The sequence below is a fragment of the Aspergillus fumigatus genome, chromosome 3 (assembly GCF_000002655.1).
Source record: "Aspergillus fumigatus Af293 chromosome 3, whole genome shotgun sequence".
Taxonomy (NCBI): Eukaryota; Fungi; Ascomycota; class Eurotiomycetes; order Eurotiales; family Aspergillaceae; genus Aspergillus; species Aspergillus fumigatus.
This window is the reverse complement of record NC_007196.1, coordinates 2169460-2184020: the sequence shown is the minus strand read 5'-3', so window position 1 is coordinate 2184020 and position 14561 is coordinate 2169460. Positions and strand designations below refer to the sequence as shown.

At 50.1% G+C, this 14561-nt stretch overlaps 4 protein-coding genes across 4 annotated transcripts; 1 reads left to right on the top strand and 3 right to left on the bottom strand.

Annotated features, from left to right (window-relative positions):
- The first annotated feature begins 497 nt into the window (after positions 1-497).
- Positions 498-5340, top strand: AFUA_3G08500 (DUF1708 domain-containing protein). Its single transcript, XM_077804375.1, has 6 exons — positions 498-1708; positions 1843-2000; positions 2074-2167; positions 2228-2456; positions 2520-4792; positions 4845-5340. The coding sequence occupies exons 1-6, from the start codon at positions 1519-1521 to the stop codon at positions 4916-4918; spliced, it is 3018 nt and encodes a 1005-aa protein (XP_077660531.1). The 5' UTR covers positions 498-1518; the 3' UTR covers positions 4919-5340.
- Positions 5341-5405: 65 nt separating this feature from the next.
- AFUA_3G08490 (ThiJ/PfpI family protein) lies at positions 5406-6068 on the bottom strand (the record flags this gene model as incomplete). The annotated part of the gene is made up of 2 exons (XM_749672.1): positions 5406-5740; positions 5867-6068. 2 exons carry the CDS (start codon positions 6066-6068, stop codon positions 5406-5408), a joined length of 537 nt encoding a protein of 178 aa, XP_754765.1.
- A 324-nt stretch (positions 6069-6392) lies between these two features.
- On the bottom strand, positions 6393-8783 carry AFUA_3G08480 (putative sucrose transporter; the record flags this gene model as incomplete). The annotated part of the gene is made up of 10 exons (XM_749673.3): positions 8675-8783; positions 8571-8596; positions 8261-8547; positions 8132-8198; positions 8014-8085; positions 7607-7722; positions 7437-7556; positions 6901-7368; positions 6634-6707; positions 6393-6468 (listed from the first exon to the last, which is right to left on the bottom strand). The coding sequence occupies exons 1-10, from the start codon at positions 8770-8772 to the stop codon at positions 6393-6395; spliced, it is 1404 nt and encodes a 467-aa protein (XP_754766.1). The 5' UTR covers positions 8773-8783.
- Positions 8784-9635: 852 nt separating this feature from the next.
- Positions 9636-12403, bottom strand: AFUA_3G08470 (glucose-6-phosphate dehydrogenase; the record flags this gene model as incomplete). Its single annotated transcript, XM_749674.2, has 10 exons — positions 9636-10114; positions 10168-10539; positions 10599-10806; positions 10859-10935; positions 10992-11076; positions 11142-11339; positions 11406-11750; positions 11810-11830; positions 11891-11963; positions 12360-12403. 10 exons carry the CDS (start codon positions 12401-12403, stop codon positions 10002-10004), a joined length of 1536 nt encoding a protein of 511 aa, XP_754767.2. The 3' UTR covers positions 9636-10001.
- Between the last annotated feature and the right edge of the window lie 2158 nt (positions 12404-14561).

The following is a 14561-nucleotide window of genomic DNA, read 5'->3' as shown; positions in this document are numbered from 1 at the left end:
CTGCGCGTCCTTCACGGAAGGCTGATGATGCTAGCGGGGAAGACGGGTTGAAATGTCAGCTTCTTGTCTGTGATAGGCAAATATGGGTGAGAAGAAATATTTGACCGTACTACGGTAAGATTTAGGAGGTCTTTTAGTAGAAGGATCAGGCGTATACTACGCTCTTTCTATCAAAGCAAGATAAGTCGGTGCTCTGTCTTTCTTGATTATTGTGGCAGGAGATTCACTACTCATTGTCCATGGATGATGAACAGCAACAAGCAAGCAAGCAAGCAAGCAAGCTAGGAGCTTGAGAGGTATATGGCTGACCTCTGAGGACCTTTAGATCCACCCAATATTCAATCCTAGCAATCCAAACTTAAGTACCTGCAGTCGCGCTGGATTGTGCAAAGCCAATACGGTCTTTGTAATAGCTTCAAACTGGATGATACTGACCTTTCCTAATTGGGTGTAAGGTTTTTTTGTAGTTGATTTTATAGTTATGGGTATCAAGTTCTGGACTTATTGTGGTACCTACGAAGTACGGACTAGACTACCTAGATGTACTCACACAAAATGCTCCTAGCATCCCTAAGACAATATGACAGACTCAATAAATGAATACATATCCAATTGAATACTTTCAAATATCATTTTTGAAGGCAATTGCTCATTTTTTGCGACGCCGCATTATTGTTTACTCAATGGGCATCAACAATGGCTGGTTCGTCTCCCCGCTCTACCTCTGGTCAGGGTCACTGAACCATGGCATGGTGCCTTTTTGGGCGTAAGTAATGGAATTTCAGCCCCTGAAACGAGCAACACAGTATAGCTAAGGCAGATCCTCATCATCACCAACTCTTTATTTCACTCCCATCATCATTCCTCCTTTCTTCTCATTCTCCTTCTGTGTTTTGGGGTCTTGTTTTTGTGTGCTTCCTCATTCCCCACGGTCTCTCCTTTCTGTTTTGTCTGAACTTCCACTTGTCCCACCCACGATCTTCATGTGGTTGTCCACTCTCGTTATACCAGATCCAATCAATCCACTTTCATACATACATCACATAGTGTTCGGTGCCCGCTAGGTAGCCGTGCTGCCCCATTCTGGGCTGCAGTTGTGCCAGTTGATTCTTGGACACCTAGGTGGTCGTCGGCCTAGTTGTCTGTCAGTGTTGCTGTCTGGCATCCAGCTTTGGCAATCGTTTAGACTCAATCATTGACTGCCGTATAACTGTTTCTTCTTTCCGTTTTCCTGCCTGGCCCTGCCTGATCTCCTTTCTCGTTTACTCTGTAGTCCTATTTTCTTCCCCCCCTGCCCTATCCCGCCAGTTTGATCCTTGCATTTTTGCTCCGTGCACTGCGAAAATTGCAGAGTCTGGTTTGTCAATCCCTTGATCTGTTTGCTATCTATGCCCATCGGTTTGATTCGCATTTTCGAGACGCGACTTTTCTACTCCGCCCCTGAGTACATTTTCCTGATTAGCCAAGCAACATTCCACCGGTTTTCTATCCCGTGGAGCCGACATCCGTGGAAGAAAGATGCCCTTTTTCACTCGTGTCTTCCGGAGTAAGGACTCCAATGCTGCAAAGAAATCGACCAAGAACCCCGTTGTCGAAAACACGGGTCCCGCAAAGCCCACATGGACCGACGCGTGGCAGCGAACAGAAGTCGCTCCTGAAGAAGTTCAGGAGCTCCTACGTGGATGCACTCAAGAATTGAAGGCTCGAGGTACGTTCGATTGTTTGCTATCATGGATTTCCAGTAACGGATTGTCAATTACTGGCGCGCATTCCACTGTCAAATCTGAGACACCCACATTCTTCTGATCGCTGATCCTTGCCTCTTTTTTTCCCATTTGACAGCTCTCCAAACACCGTTTCTACTGTTACCGTTCCGTCCGACCACCGAGTCCTCCGATGCACGTTATTTTATCCGTAACTACTTTAACAAGTCTGTCGAAAAGGGCGCGCCTTGGAGTGGAGATGCGCTGTCGCAAGAGCTACGACTTACGGACCCAACGGTGAGCCCATTGCGGCGGATCCACCCAAGCACCGCAACGTAACATGGCTGACAGGTTCGATGTACGATCATAGGTCCTCTGCAGTGTCTTGAAATGGTGCTGGAGCAGACTCCCCGGAGGAGTTGTCACCTGGGACGCGTATGAACTTTTCAAAGTCGGCGAACAAGGTATGGGTTTACACTACATAGCGGCGGCCGGCAGGTTGCATAAGGCTGATCGGATCGCAGATTCTCAACTCGCCCGCGACGCATTCTCCACGTTCATCCCAATCAGTGTCGACTCGGATGCTCGAACCAAGATTATTTTCGACTTTTTCGACCTGCTAGCTGCCATTGCAGCACACGGCAAGTCCAACGGTCTCGGAGGCCGAAAGCTCTCGAGGTATGCTGGGTGGTGGGCTTTTGAGCATTCGGATGCGGGCAATGGCTTTGAAGCTGCCTACAAAAACTGGGCCGCGTACGTTTTCCTTCAATCGAATATACCTGGACTGAGTTAGAAGTGACTGACCGTTTGCGTCAGCGCTGCCGATGCCACGAGCCATTTGTTCTTCGCCTATCTCCGCTCGATATCTCCCGACTCTCCGCGTGGTATAAGCGGTATCTCAACTTTGCCCATCGCTCTCCAAACCCTGGTCCAAGCAACGGAGTATCCGCCTGAAACGCCGACCCTTCTGCAGGTCTCGACCACAAAGGTCGTCATGATCGTTGATACCGTCTCACCGACTCCGTTCGCCCTTTTGCGACGTGCGAAGAACTTTGAATACCGGGACAGTGACCGGCATCTGCAGGAATTCGCCAGCTTTGACGACCCCGTCAAGGCCCTTACCGACGAGTGCTTGCGTGTCTTGAAATGCGTCTCGTCAACGAATCAGTCCAGTACCTCCGACCCGACGACATCGGTGCCAGAAGCGTCCTGGTCGCGGTTTGAGGATCTGGGATTTGGCGCCACCGACTTGGACAACGATGCAGATGCGACTTCGTTAGCAAGGAACGAGTTTGCGGGCGGTCTTCGGTCCGCTCCTCATTCCGTCGCGGGGGATCTTGGTCGCCCTACAACTCCATCCTGGGCAGATTTCATGTCCTCCGGCTTCAATGACAGCAACGACTTCAAGCCGCAAGTTGCTCCTTTGCTCCTTCCACCAGACAAGGTCCTGCCTCCAATTGCTACGGTGCGAGGCCAAAGCTCTCAGTCTCACAAGCGTACCCTGGACTCGGAAGTTCCTGCCGAACCTGCCGAGCTTGCCAGCATCACCACACTGGATCTGGACGACTCCTTCTGGTGGGTCTGGATCAGCAGTCTGGCCGTAGAGGAGCCTGCTTCGCGGAAGGCGGTATTTGGTAGGTGCGCATTGATCGAAACGATCATTAAGGACACAAAGTGGTTAGTTCTGGAGGAACAGGTTAAAGGCGCAGCGCCGGAGCCTGAACCAGGTGCGTACATTGTCGAGAAGAAGAGGTTTTTTACCTTCTCTTCTCGCAAGGGAATGATCGGTCGGCGCAAATCGTCGGCCAAAAAAGTGTCTGCCGTTGAAGAGTCCTACAATCGCGCCAACAATCTCGCTCCCCATAGTAAGACTAGCATTGCACCTGATCAGCATGCTCGCATTCAGGCTGCTGCCGCGGCTTTGCAGAAGAAGCATCGGGAACAGGAGCAGGAGGCCGTTAACAGATCGAAGGCTAGCGTGCCGAACGACTCACGGTACTCAAAGGCAACCTCCGTTATGTCTTTGCAACCAGGAATCATGAGTGAGGCTTCTCAAGCGATGAAGTGGGCCAGGAATTATGACAAGAATGCCTATCGCGCCGCCTATCTCAAGGACAGCCGGGCCGGGACAGGTGCGCTGACCGACGAAAATGAGGCGGCTGTGAACGGCAAGGTGTCAGAGCCGCCAGCTTCTCCGGCACTGAGCTCATCAACCCACCAGGCGCCACCTCCGGTGCCCAAGGACAGCGTGCCAAGCTCTCCCACGCCGATTGAGCATATGCAAAGAGGCAGTGTGGACGAAAATGCCGCCAGCAGACAGGACACTATCAGTGCAGCTGCTGAATCTCTGCCCAAGCAGTCAACTGACACGACAGATGATTCAAGAGCCAGACTAAAGAAGAAGCCTGGCAACACGGGCTTCAAAGGTATGTTCGGAACAACCAGGAAGAAGAATGACCTGGAGTCGAAACCGCCAATGAAACCTACTGGGGCTCAGCCGTCGGCTGTTGCTGCTGCTCGTGCGGCTTTAGAAGGCAAGGCCAAGGAAGCCCAGGAGACAGTTCGCCCCAATGGCGCCTCGACTTTGAGGAAACCCGTTCCAGCTCCGGCGGCGGCTCCCCCCGCTGCTCCAGCTGAAGTCGCAAGCCCACCTGCACGCGTGGAGAAACCAGTCCCTGAGCCGCAGACCGTCACTACTGACGAACAGCATGATGGGCCCCCGATGACCCGTCGTGATGCTGAATACGATGCACTTTCCCGCGTAGACACTAATGAGCGAACGGCAGCGGATCGTGAATTCTCTCGATTTGATCAGGGCCCCTTGGTGGAACAGCCAGCGTTCGCTCCTGAGGATTCTCCTGTCTCTGAAGCATTCGCTGACAAGTCTGCGCCTGCTGCCACTGTTAGCGAATACCCCAATAGGACCGGAGTTTCTGAACGTTCAACGAGCCCTACGGCAGCCCCGGCCAATTCATCTTATGACCGCTGGGCACAGATTCGCAAGAATGCCGCGGAAAGGGCCGCTAGACTCGAACAGTCCGGTTCCTACCGATATAGCCAAGATGAAGGTAATACAAGCGAAGAAGAGAGTAAGTGGAGGCGGCCCCTTGAACTGGCAATAACGATGCTGATTCTGTCCAGGCTTCGAGTCTCGTGCTGCTCGTATCAAGGCGAGAGTGGCCGAATTGACTGGAAATATGCAGGCCGCAAGCTAAAAGACGTCTAATTTCGACTTGCTCTCTCCCATTCAAGACCATCTCACTTCCATAAGCCCTTCGTTGCTATACTTTTGGCTCGCTGCCTGGTCCAGTGCCGGCTGCCTTCGATCGGTAGACTTTTATACGCCCTGATGTTTTTGATACTTCTTCCATGGCCAGCTCTCATATTTGACAGCGAAAGAACTACAAAATGACGCTATTATGCCGCTTGCTTTCTCGCAACTTTGCACTCGACATTGTTATAATATTCTGGTCGATTCTCTCTATCTTCCGATGACCAGATGTGATTTTATTCTTCTATCTGCTGTCGCTTCAATTCGTGATTTCACTTGATTCCCCACTTGTTGTATGTTTTCTGCGTGTTCTTGTTCCATATACCTTGGCAGACTTAGTGAATCCAAACAGTTTTGTTTTTCGTCTCTTGACACACCCCTTCTGACAGGCCAGTGTGACTCTGCACTATGGTATAATTGGGCCAACAAGATCAATCGCACCCCAATACCCTCAAAATCTCCCGAGCCACGCCAGCCGCACTAGCCGGATTCTGCCCTGTAATCAGCGGCGAGCACAGCCCGGCCGTCGTAGATACAACAACCTTGGTCCCAGATCGGTCCGCTTTGACATATCCACCCCCAGATACGCGCTCCAGCTCCGTCTCCAACTGAAATGGCAAAGCCGGCGCCATTCCCGCCGCATCCTCCTCTTCCCTCGAGAAACCCGTCACCCCTGCTCCAGCAAGCAAAGATACCCCCGAGGGTGCCGTCGCATTCAGCAGCGCCGCAGGCCCATGGCTGACCGCGGCGATAGGCTTTCCCGCCGCTGCGACATTCTGTATCAGGGCAAGCGAGGCCGCGTCCCTTACGAGGTCAAACATCGCTACCATCAACATCAACATCAACATCATAATGTCAACCTCAGATTGTAGATCGTTAGACATAGACATACCCCCCCGCCCACCCACATAGAACACCGCGTCGAATTCCCCCGCTCCCGCACGGGCAACCAACTCCCTGATCTTATACGTGTGCGTCCAAGCCTCCCAGTGCCGCGCTAGAGCGGTGATGTCGGTTGTATCGGATTCTGGTTTCGCGGAGGCTGAGGCAGAGGCTGGGTCGAAGGGCGCTTCGCCGCCCTGAGGGGAGGCCATGGTGAGGGTGACCTTGGGTTCGAGGATAGAGTATGGGTGGGCGAGTTCGGACTGCGGGTGTTTTCCTTGTTGTGAGCTGTGCGTGGTGAAATGGTTGAATGCTTGGGGGAATAAGTGTGGACATAACGTACCAGGTGCCAACCAGTTTGTTGGCGGGTGGCGGGGATTAAGCCCTGCGAGGTGAGAATTATGAGGACGTGGGGCATTCTCACCTGTTCCCTCTGTTCAGTTGATGATATGGAGAGTATGTGCCGGTTGTTCGGTAGAAGTATGCTAACTGACCTGGCTTGTTGGGACTATATCAGTATACCGTCATCTCCTACGTCAGTCAGATGCTACTGATTCTGGCTCTGGCACCAGGCAAAAACGCATGTCCATATTATGTATTATCATTAGTTCACTATTTACCAATCATCGGCATGGATGGTTGCCATCAGATCTAAGAAAGGATATATCCAGAATGTATATAGAGTCGGACGATCTGGGTATCAACGGGCATGAAACAAGGGGAGTCAAACGATGCAAGACAAGAAATTGAGTAGGAAACGAGACTCGCTGATCGTACATCATCAGGGGTTTATGTTGAAATGCAGTTAAGCACTCGGAGCTGTCAGCGAGCATAGCGTAGTCGTCGAGTAGCTTCAGCGGCTACAAGTGCACACAAGGCACCCACAAACAGGCAGATGGATATAGCATTAGGACCCTCTTTATCTCGGCGTATCCATTGCGAGTCCTGTGCGGAATCGTCCCGTTTCGTACTACCAGGTTCGAGGAGGCTGAAGACTATCCAACTGATGAATGTGCCGACAAATTGCGGGAGCGTAGTGTATACATTCAACACGCCGAGGTAGATACCAGCCAGTTCGCCAGTGGAAGGAATATTTGCGTCGTCATCGGAATCGCTGTCACTGTCCGTATCATGGTGGTTGAGTCGTAGGACGTCCATCTCCGTGTCCGTGTCAAAATTGCTGGAACGGATAGTAGAAGAAGTAATCATGGTCACGCCAGAAGAGCGCGCTGCGGCTGCAGGTCCCATCGCCAGCTTGTTGATTTCCACTCCCATGAATGCGAAAGGCGCCCAGCTGCTGATCGCCCACGGGATACCACACAGGGCCACGAGGCATGTGGCAAATGCCCGAGACCGGGCCAGAGGTGCAAAGATCATGGTCGCAGCAAACATCACATGAGATATCATCCATGATGTCTGCAGGTCTGGTCGTATCGCTGTGATCCTCTTAAGAAGCGCAGCTATCCCAGGTGGCGGGCGAGGTGTGAATCTGGACCGTTTACTGTCCGGAGGCTGCACACAGAACGGTAGAAGCACAGAGCTGATGAAAGTGATGGAAGAGAAAACGACCAGAGACAGACTGCCGACGCGTCCAATTTCGCCGAGAAAGTCGCTTGACTGTGGAGCGTCTTTGGGGACTTCGTATCGGAAGTACGTCTCACCGACCCAAGTAGTACTGTAGAAAAGGAAGGGGAACCAGCCTAAATCGAGTCAGCAACAACTTCTAAAATCTTTTTGAAAGATGCCATACCAATCCAAGCCCAGAATTGCGCCCAACAAATTGCCTGAATGCGAGGAGGAAGGTCCATTGTCGTCTTGAAAAGTTGAGAAATGACTTGAACCGCTCCCGCTTTTCCATCGGAGTCCCTGCATGATCAAATTAGCACTAATCAAGACAATCTGGTTCCGATTATAGTCACCTGGCAGTAATCAGGATTCTCTCCTTCACCGAATAAGAGGTGACGGAAACAGCCCCGATCAGCGAGAGTGCAGCAATTACTGTCATCTGTTTGAATTGCGTATCCCCGATAATGGCGCCAAAGAGGCTGACCGTATCGATTGAGCCAATAACATAGCTAATCAGCTGGCCAATTGCGGACATTCTTGTTGCTGAGGGTCGTTAGCTTTGAACCACATGGGCAAAGGTAGGATCCATACCCCATGCTGACCCAGCTTGTTGCAATGGAATCGGTAACGTGTCAACGATCAAGCTGCGACAACAAGCCTGAACTAAAGGATGTCAGTATAATTCAGATGAGGGCGTCAACAAGCTCACCTATATTGATCGCAAAGTCAACTGCATAGATACTCAGGACGGCAAGGGCTATGGTGACATTTTTTGCCTGGTAAAGTGAGCGGCAGAGTCACAGATGCCAAAACCCGGCCCTGAACAGAATAGACACACCTTCTCTGCATCTTTCACGAATAGGCTGACAATTTCCGTCGTCCACCCCAGCACTAGCAAACACACTGCGACAATACACGAACCAACGACCATAAATGGCCTGCGCCTTCCCCACTTCGAGCGTGAACGATCCGCAATGACACCGATCAAAGGCTGAATGATCAACCCAGACAAGGGGCCAGCAATCCACACAAGCGAAGTCCGAGACTTTGTAAGGCCCAGCTGGAGCAGGTACGGCGTGCAATCTATTTCGAGTGCGGGACTGGTCAAATCGCAAGACGCGGTGACTGTAGTGGAAGGAACGGCTTACAGGTCATTTCAATGCCCCAAGTAAATCTGCAACAGGAAAATAATCAGCGATCCGGTTGGGGAGCACGATCAAAAACATCCGTAGTGGTAGACAGAAGTACATACTGTAACCCCAACAAGCTGAATGTCAACAGTGCCATTCGCATCGACTCCGATTTTCCCTTGATAGAGGGAGAACCCACCCATCGTGCAGCCTGTGGCATGCTTACGACACCTGCATCCACCAAAAGTATCCAACAGTATCCTCACTTTGCCATGCACCAGAGTGATACTGTAGTCTCAGGCTGTTTGGTGAAGCCGAGTCGCAACAGCCTAGTCGCGATGAACCCACAATCGCCAATAAACAAACGATCCTCGTGCGTATGCAAGTCTCTAGCAGCGGAGTGTCACCAATACCGATTCAATTGTTAATCTGTGGTCGAGTGTGTAGTGTGCTCTTTGCACTGTACGACTCGAAAAAATGACCGGAGTTGGAATTGTTGGTTATTAGCTCCGTAGGGTCGCCGATGGGACGAAATTGGATGTTGGTCAATGAAAGGCGAGAAGCCGATTTACTCCACAAATCACGTCAAACTAGGATAGGGAGGATTTCATGCAGAAACACAGAATGGAAGGAAGGCAGGGTGAGAAGAAAGGAAGGAGATCTTGAAGGATTGAGGGATTGAGGTGAGGCCGAAAGCCCAAGATGCCCGGTGCTCAACTGCCAGAAAAGTGCAAATCAACGCATGCGGGCCTCCGAGCCGTCCATGCACTGCGGTCTAGGTCAAATCAGCATCGGTTGGCATTCTTAATCTCCTGTGACCCACCAGCCATGAGGTAGTTGTTATTAATAGCCAGAGAAAGATGACGATGGCCGTCCGTCTCTAGCATTCGGTTTGATACTGTTAGCTTGACAACCCCAGCTACCTTGGCGAGGCATGTGTCTAGGGATGATCCACTCCGTACAAATCCCCCAGATATGTGCACCGCCCCTTATTCCGGCTAAGACACGAACATGTGCTGAAACATCGGGATTGACTCGAAGTTCTACCTTAAGCTTACTTTACTCACAAATCCGAGAATGTCCTCTCGTTTTGGCCTATAATACTCTCATTGGTTAAAGGCTAAGATGAATAGTAGGCTGCATTATCGAGGCGCGATCCCGTAGCAAGGCAGCGTAGTGAATTCCTCTGACGCTCATCAGGACAAAGGCGATATCCTTTCAGTCAGGCGACATACGGCTTGCATAGTACATACCTACATCCGTTATACCAGCGGCCTGGTCTGATCTTGTCCATAAGCAGCTCCATTTCTAATAACATATCAAAGCATATCCGGCTGATCAAAGCACTAAAGAGAACCCTGCCATAACAACCCAGACATCATAAAATCAACGGAAATTCGTACATTAATGCTTTTTCTTTCTTTCATAGTCATGCAATATCCCATCCCGCTACAAACGATTAGGGGTAGTGCTGGTCATGGGCCACTGGTAACCCGCAGCATCACTGAACTTGTAGCCAAACGAAGCAGTGAAGTCATCAAGAACAGCGGGTCCGCGGGAGCCTTTGACAGGATTAGCAATGATACTAATTAGAAGAGTATGTTATGGCACATACCGTAGGGGTATTCCATGGGGATGATCTCCTTGTTGTCGTCAAGGTAGTGTAGGAGAGGCGTGAAAATCTTCCAGCTTGCGTCGAGCTCATCGTCACGCACAAAATTAGAGTGGTCACCCTTCAGAGCGTCCAGGATGAGCGATTCGTAGGCTTCGGGAATCTTCAAGTCAGAGAAACGGCGGCGATAGGTGAGATCCAGCTCAGTCATGACGGTCTGCATGGACAAGCCAGGCAACTTGGAGTTCATCTTGATGTACACCGACTCGTTGGGCTGCACTCGGATAACCAACTCGTTACGAGGGATATCCTTGAAAATACCAGATGTGACATCGCGGAATTGAATGCGAATTTCGGTCTTCTGCTCATTTAGGGCTGTGTGAAAGGTAAGTATACGCGCGACTCTAGCGGTCCAAAAGGCAAACCATGCTTACCCTTTCCAGCCTTCAAAATGAAGGGAACACCATCCCATCTCTCGTTCTTGATGTATGCAACCATGGCGCAGAATGTCGGGCACCGGGAATCCTTAGGAACAGTGTCGTCCTCCTTGTATGCGGGCTTGCTTCCATCCAGAGACTTCCCATATTGGCCGATGATGACGTTCTTAGGTTCGATGGGATCCATGGCACGCAAGACACGAACCTGCGATGGATTAGTCTCGCTTGTTGCCTCTGGACATAGCTGAGTGGCCTACCTTCTCATCGCGGATATCTTCAGAGGAGAAGGAGATGGGACGCTCCATGGCGAGCAATGTCAGGACCTGCAGCAAGTCTGAAAGACGAACATCAGCATCGCCCATTCACGCAAGCAGATGGCAAAAAACATACGGTTTTGCATGACATCACGGATAATACCGAATTCATCGAAATAGCCACCACGACCCTCTGTACCGAAAGGCTCCTTAAATGTGATCTGCGGCAGGAACGAACCTGTCAGCAAGTTGCTCTCGATTCGGAATATTTCAAGCATTCCCATACCTGTACATTGTCGATGTGGTGGCGGTTCCAAGTGGCGTTGAAGAATTCGTTGCCGAAGCGCATGATAAGGATGTTCTTGACCATCTCCTTACCCAGGTAGTGGTCAATCCGGAAGATCTCTTCTTCCTTCCAGTTCGGGTCAAGGGCTTTCTGGAGGTCACGCGAGCTTTGAAGATCTTTACCGAAAGGCTTTTCAACCTGTATACAGCGAGAACATGCGCATCAGATGTTGCTCTTCTCTTCAGGTTGTGTAGGGAAACTCACGATGATCCGAGCAATGCCATTCTTGGGATAGCAGTTCCTCTTCAGTTGCTCTGACACAGTGGTGAAGACGCTGGGAGGCAGCGCCATGTAAAAGACTCTGTTTTGCTCCTTGTGGCCCTTCTCAACCTTCTCGAGGTGCTTCCTCAGGTTAATGAAAGAATCGTCCTGGTCATATTGACCGGAGATGTAGGTGCAGAGACCGCAGAAGCTGTCCAGCTGCTCCTCAATTTCTTTGGTGGGAACCTTAATGTATGATCGCACTCGCTTCAAGAATTCTTCGTGGTCCATCTTTGTTCGAGCATATCCGACGATCTTGATATCCTTGGGAAGGAACTTGTTGCGGAACTGTGCATACGGTCAATCGAGGTGGGTTTTAGACCCTCGTCAACAGAGGTGGAACGTACGAGCCCAAAAAGAGCAGGGAACTATTGAGATGTTAGTTTAAAACAGCTGTCTAGAGAGTAGATATCCGTGGGGCAACGAACAGTCTTCTTCTTAGCAAGGTCTCCCGAGGCACCTAGTACTACGATGACGGTGTCATCTTTAAGTTCGAGTGTGCTGAGCGCATAATCCATGTTAGCAACCGATTTGCACTGATATTATTCGAAGCGAGAAAATTTTATCTAGGTCGGTCAGGGTTCGGTGTGTGACTTGACGGACGCAGAGGGAAAAGAGACAAAATGAGGGTGAAAAACGGATGAAGAGCAAAAACGAAAAGGCAATAATTGACAAGCAGTCAACTTGGTAGGTTACAGCAGGAGAGAGGATGACTTGAATAGAACTAAAAGACAATGGAAAATAAGACGTTGGTCAAAGGGAGCAGACAGGTTGCACGTCGGTGACCAGTACCGAGCAGTCGCAAGCGGTGATAGGGTCTGAGGTAACGGGAGTGTTTCCGCCGTTGGAGGGGGAGGGGTGTGATGTCAGCGAGGCAGAACTATGGAAGAGACGTACCCAGCATTCTGCTGCTCGTCAGATCGGGCTATTGTGCTGGACATTTTTTTTTCTTTTTTTTTTTTGCACGACTCTTTAAAACTGACACTTCAATCTTTGGGACAGAGGTGATTTTAGGAGTTAAGGATATAGGAGACAAGAAGAGAGAGAATGAATGAAGAGGAATTGTTGGAAAAATACCCAACAATTCCGGCGGAGCATGTACTTTTTAACACGGAGGGCTCTCAAGCTGACTTGTAGTAATGCAAGGTGGGTGTCGGTGGGGCTGGCTTGGATTCTTCCACTACGTCGATGCTGCCGCACGACCCCGTGTGTATTATGGGAGGTAGTATCAGGGTTAGTCGAATGGGATTACAGGGAGGAGAATTAATAAATGATTTCTGATTATTATCAGATAGCCTAAGTGTTATGCTACAGCGCCTAGCAGCGGCCAGGTCATGCTCTGGTGTAGGCATAGATAGAGACGAATGTCATCGCTTTCAACAATAACATTCTCCGTGGCAAACTTCCCTGCAATCATATATCATCAGGACGTGTGGATGTTATCCCCTTACGAATCTAATCATATAATCACAAACTTCTCGTTTATCCCGGTTAATTAAGAAAGACATACGGAGGACGGATATGGGACTCTCTAACACAGTCAGCTCCACTGTGACCCAACGGATGATTTTCATTTAGAGATTTGGACTGATTTGATGCTGACTTGCTGACCCTGCTGACCCCGCGTAAACCAACCTGGCCGTATCACACTGTTTGCGCCTTGGATGAGGGGAATGGTTTACAAGGACAAACTTCTTACTCCTGCGTGATGTCCCGCTCAGCTTATATAGGAGGCTAACTGTCTTGGTGCTGCATGCCCAGGAACCTAATATCTTGTGGGCGTGGAGTTGCCCTTCCCTCCTGATCTGTAAGCTCAGGTTCATGATAATCAAATCCCAATTGAGGTTTGGTCAATGGCTACGTATTTGTTGACGTCCATGTTATCTACTCCGTACAAAAAGGCACATCCTGGCAAGGCCCTAATTAGAATAGATCTGGCTTAAATTTCGGTAGCGTAAACCTTGGGAGGAACAAATACTTCGAGAAACATGCCTTCCAATTCCTTCGTCCTACCTAACATTACGGAGTACCATGCAGCCCATGGTGCCGCGAGCAGCGACTTCGGACTCCACTATCTCCTGGCTGGTCGCAGAGATTGCGCTAGAGCTATGGAGTTGGCACAGTGGAAACTGGAAGCTAGAGGTCCTACTTAGTCTTGCAGTTTGCAGGCTAGGGAGGAAAGCCAGAAGAAGCTCTCCCGGTGACCTAAACCGTGGAGATGGATCGGCAGATTTGTCATAGAACAGTTAGGAAGGAACTGACAACTACGGATTTTAATTTCCCGTGAGCAAAGACGTACAAATAACGCCTGGACTTTCTTTGCTAAGCCATATGACGATGATGGGGTAGCTTACACGAGTTCGGGGTTAACTGGAACAACTCCGTAACCTGAGATATCAGACCAGCTGGCCTTGAATTCGGATCTGCAAAAACACATCGGTAGCTATTCAACCTATGTAACTGTGAACATAATTGAAAAAGTATAAGCTGACCCTTGGCATCAATTCGAGGATTGCGTGCTCATCGACAGAACCGAGTTCCGTCTTCTCAATGATTGCTGATAAACCAGCAAATGTCAAGTCTATTGCCGATTTCCTTGCCAGTGGGGCAGCGGAACTCGCTTTATTTCCAAATATGTGCTCTCGGTCTGCTGGACCGTTCGGAGTATACACTAATTTGCCAGGAAGACCCTAAGAGTACTCCGGATATCGACAAGTATCAACAAATCAATGTCTACTGTGTGTATACACTTTTGTAGTCCTCCAGCACCAAGATAATGATCGCGCCATATAAGAATAGTCATAATTACGGACTGCGTTCTCTCAGATAGACTTCAAGCGAGTCCCCGCGGAAATAGATACTCACGAAACGAAACCGTCACTACCTCTTAGGAGCGTAATAAGCATCGTTTGTCAGCACTCGACGCTCTAGACAATTGCCCACTTCCACCGGAGAAGCAGGGGAAAAGCAGTCAGAGACATATCCGATGTCCAATGATCTGGGAAGCCGTCAATCCGTCTTCGGACCACTGTAGCCCGACGGCAAAATAATGTTGAATGAGTAGTGGGGTTGCCCTGGCTCAAAAGTCTCCTGTCTTGG

What these genes read in the sequence shown, in the direction of transcription:
- AFUA_3G08500 (XM_077804375.1), top strand. Translation starts at nt 1,519, where the DNA reads ATGCCCTTTTTCACTCGTGTCTTCCGGAGTAAGGACTCCAATGCTGCA. An exon ending in TCAAGAATTGAAGGCTCGAG is followed by an intron (nt 1,709 to 1,842) that starts GTACGTTCGATT and finishes CCCATTTGACAG; the next exon opens with CTCTCCAAACACCGTTTCTA. An exon ending in GCCTACAAAAACTGGGCCGC is followed by an intron (nt 2,457 to 2,519) that starts GTACGTTTTCCT and finishes CGTTTGCGTCAG; the next exon opens with CGCTGCCGATGCCACGAGCC.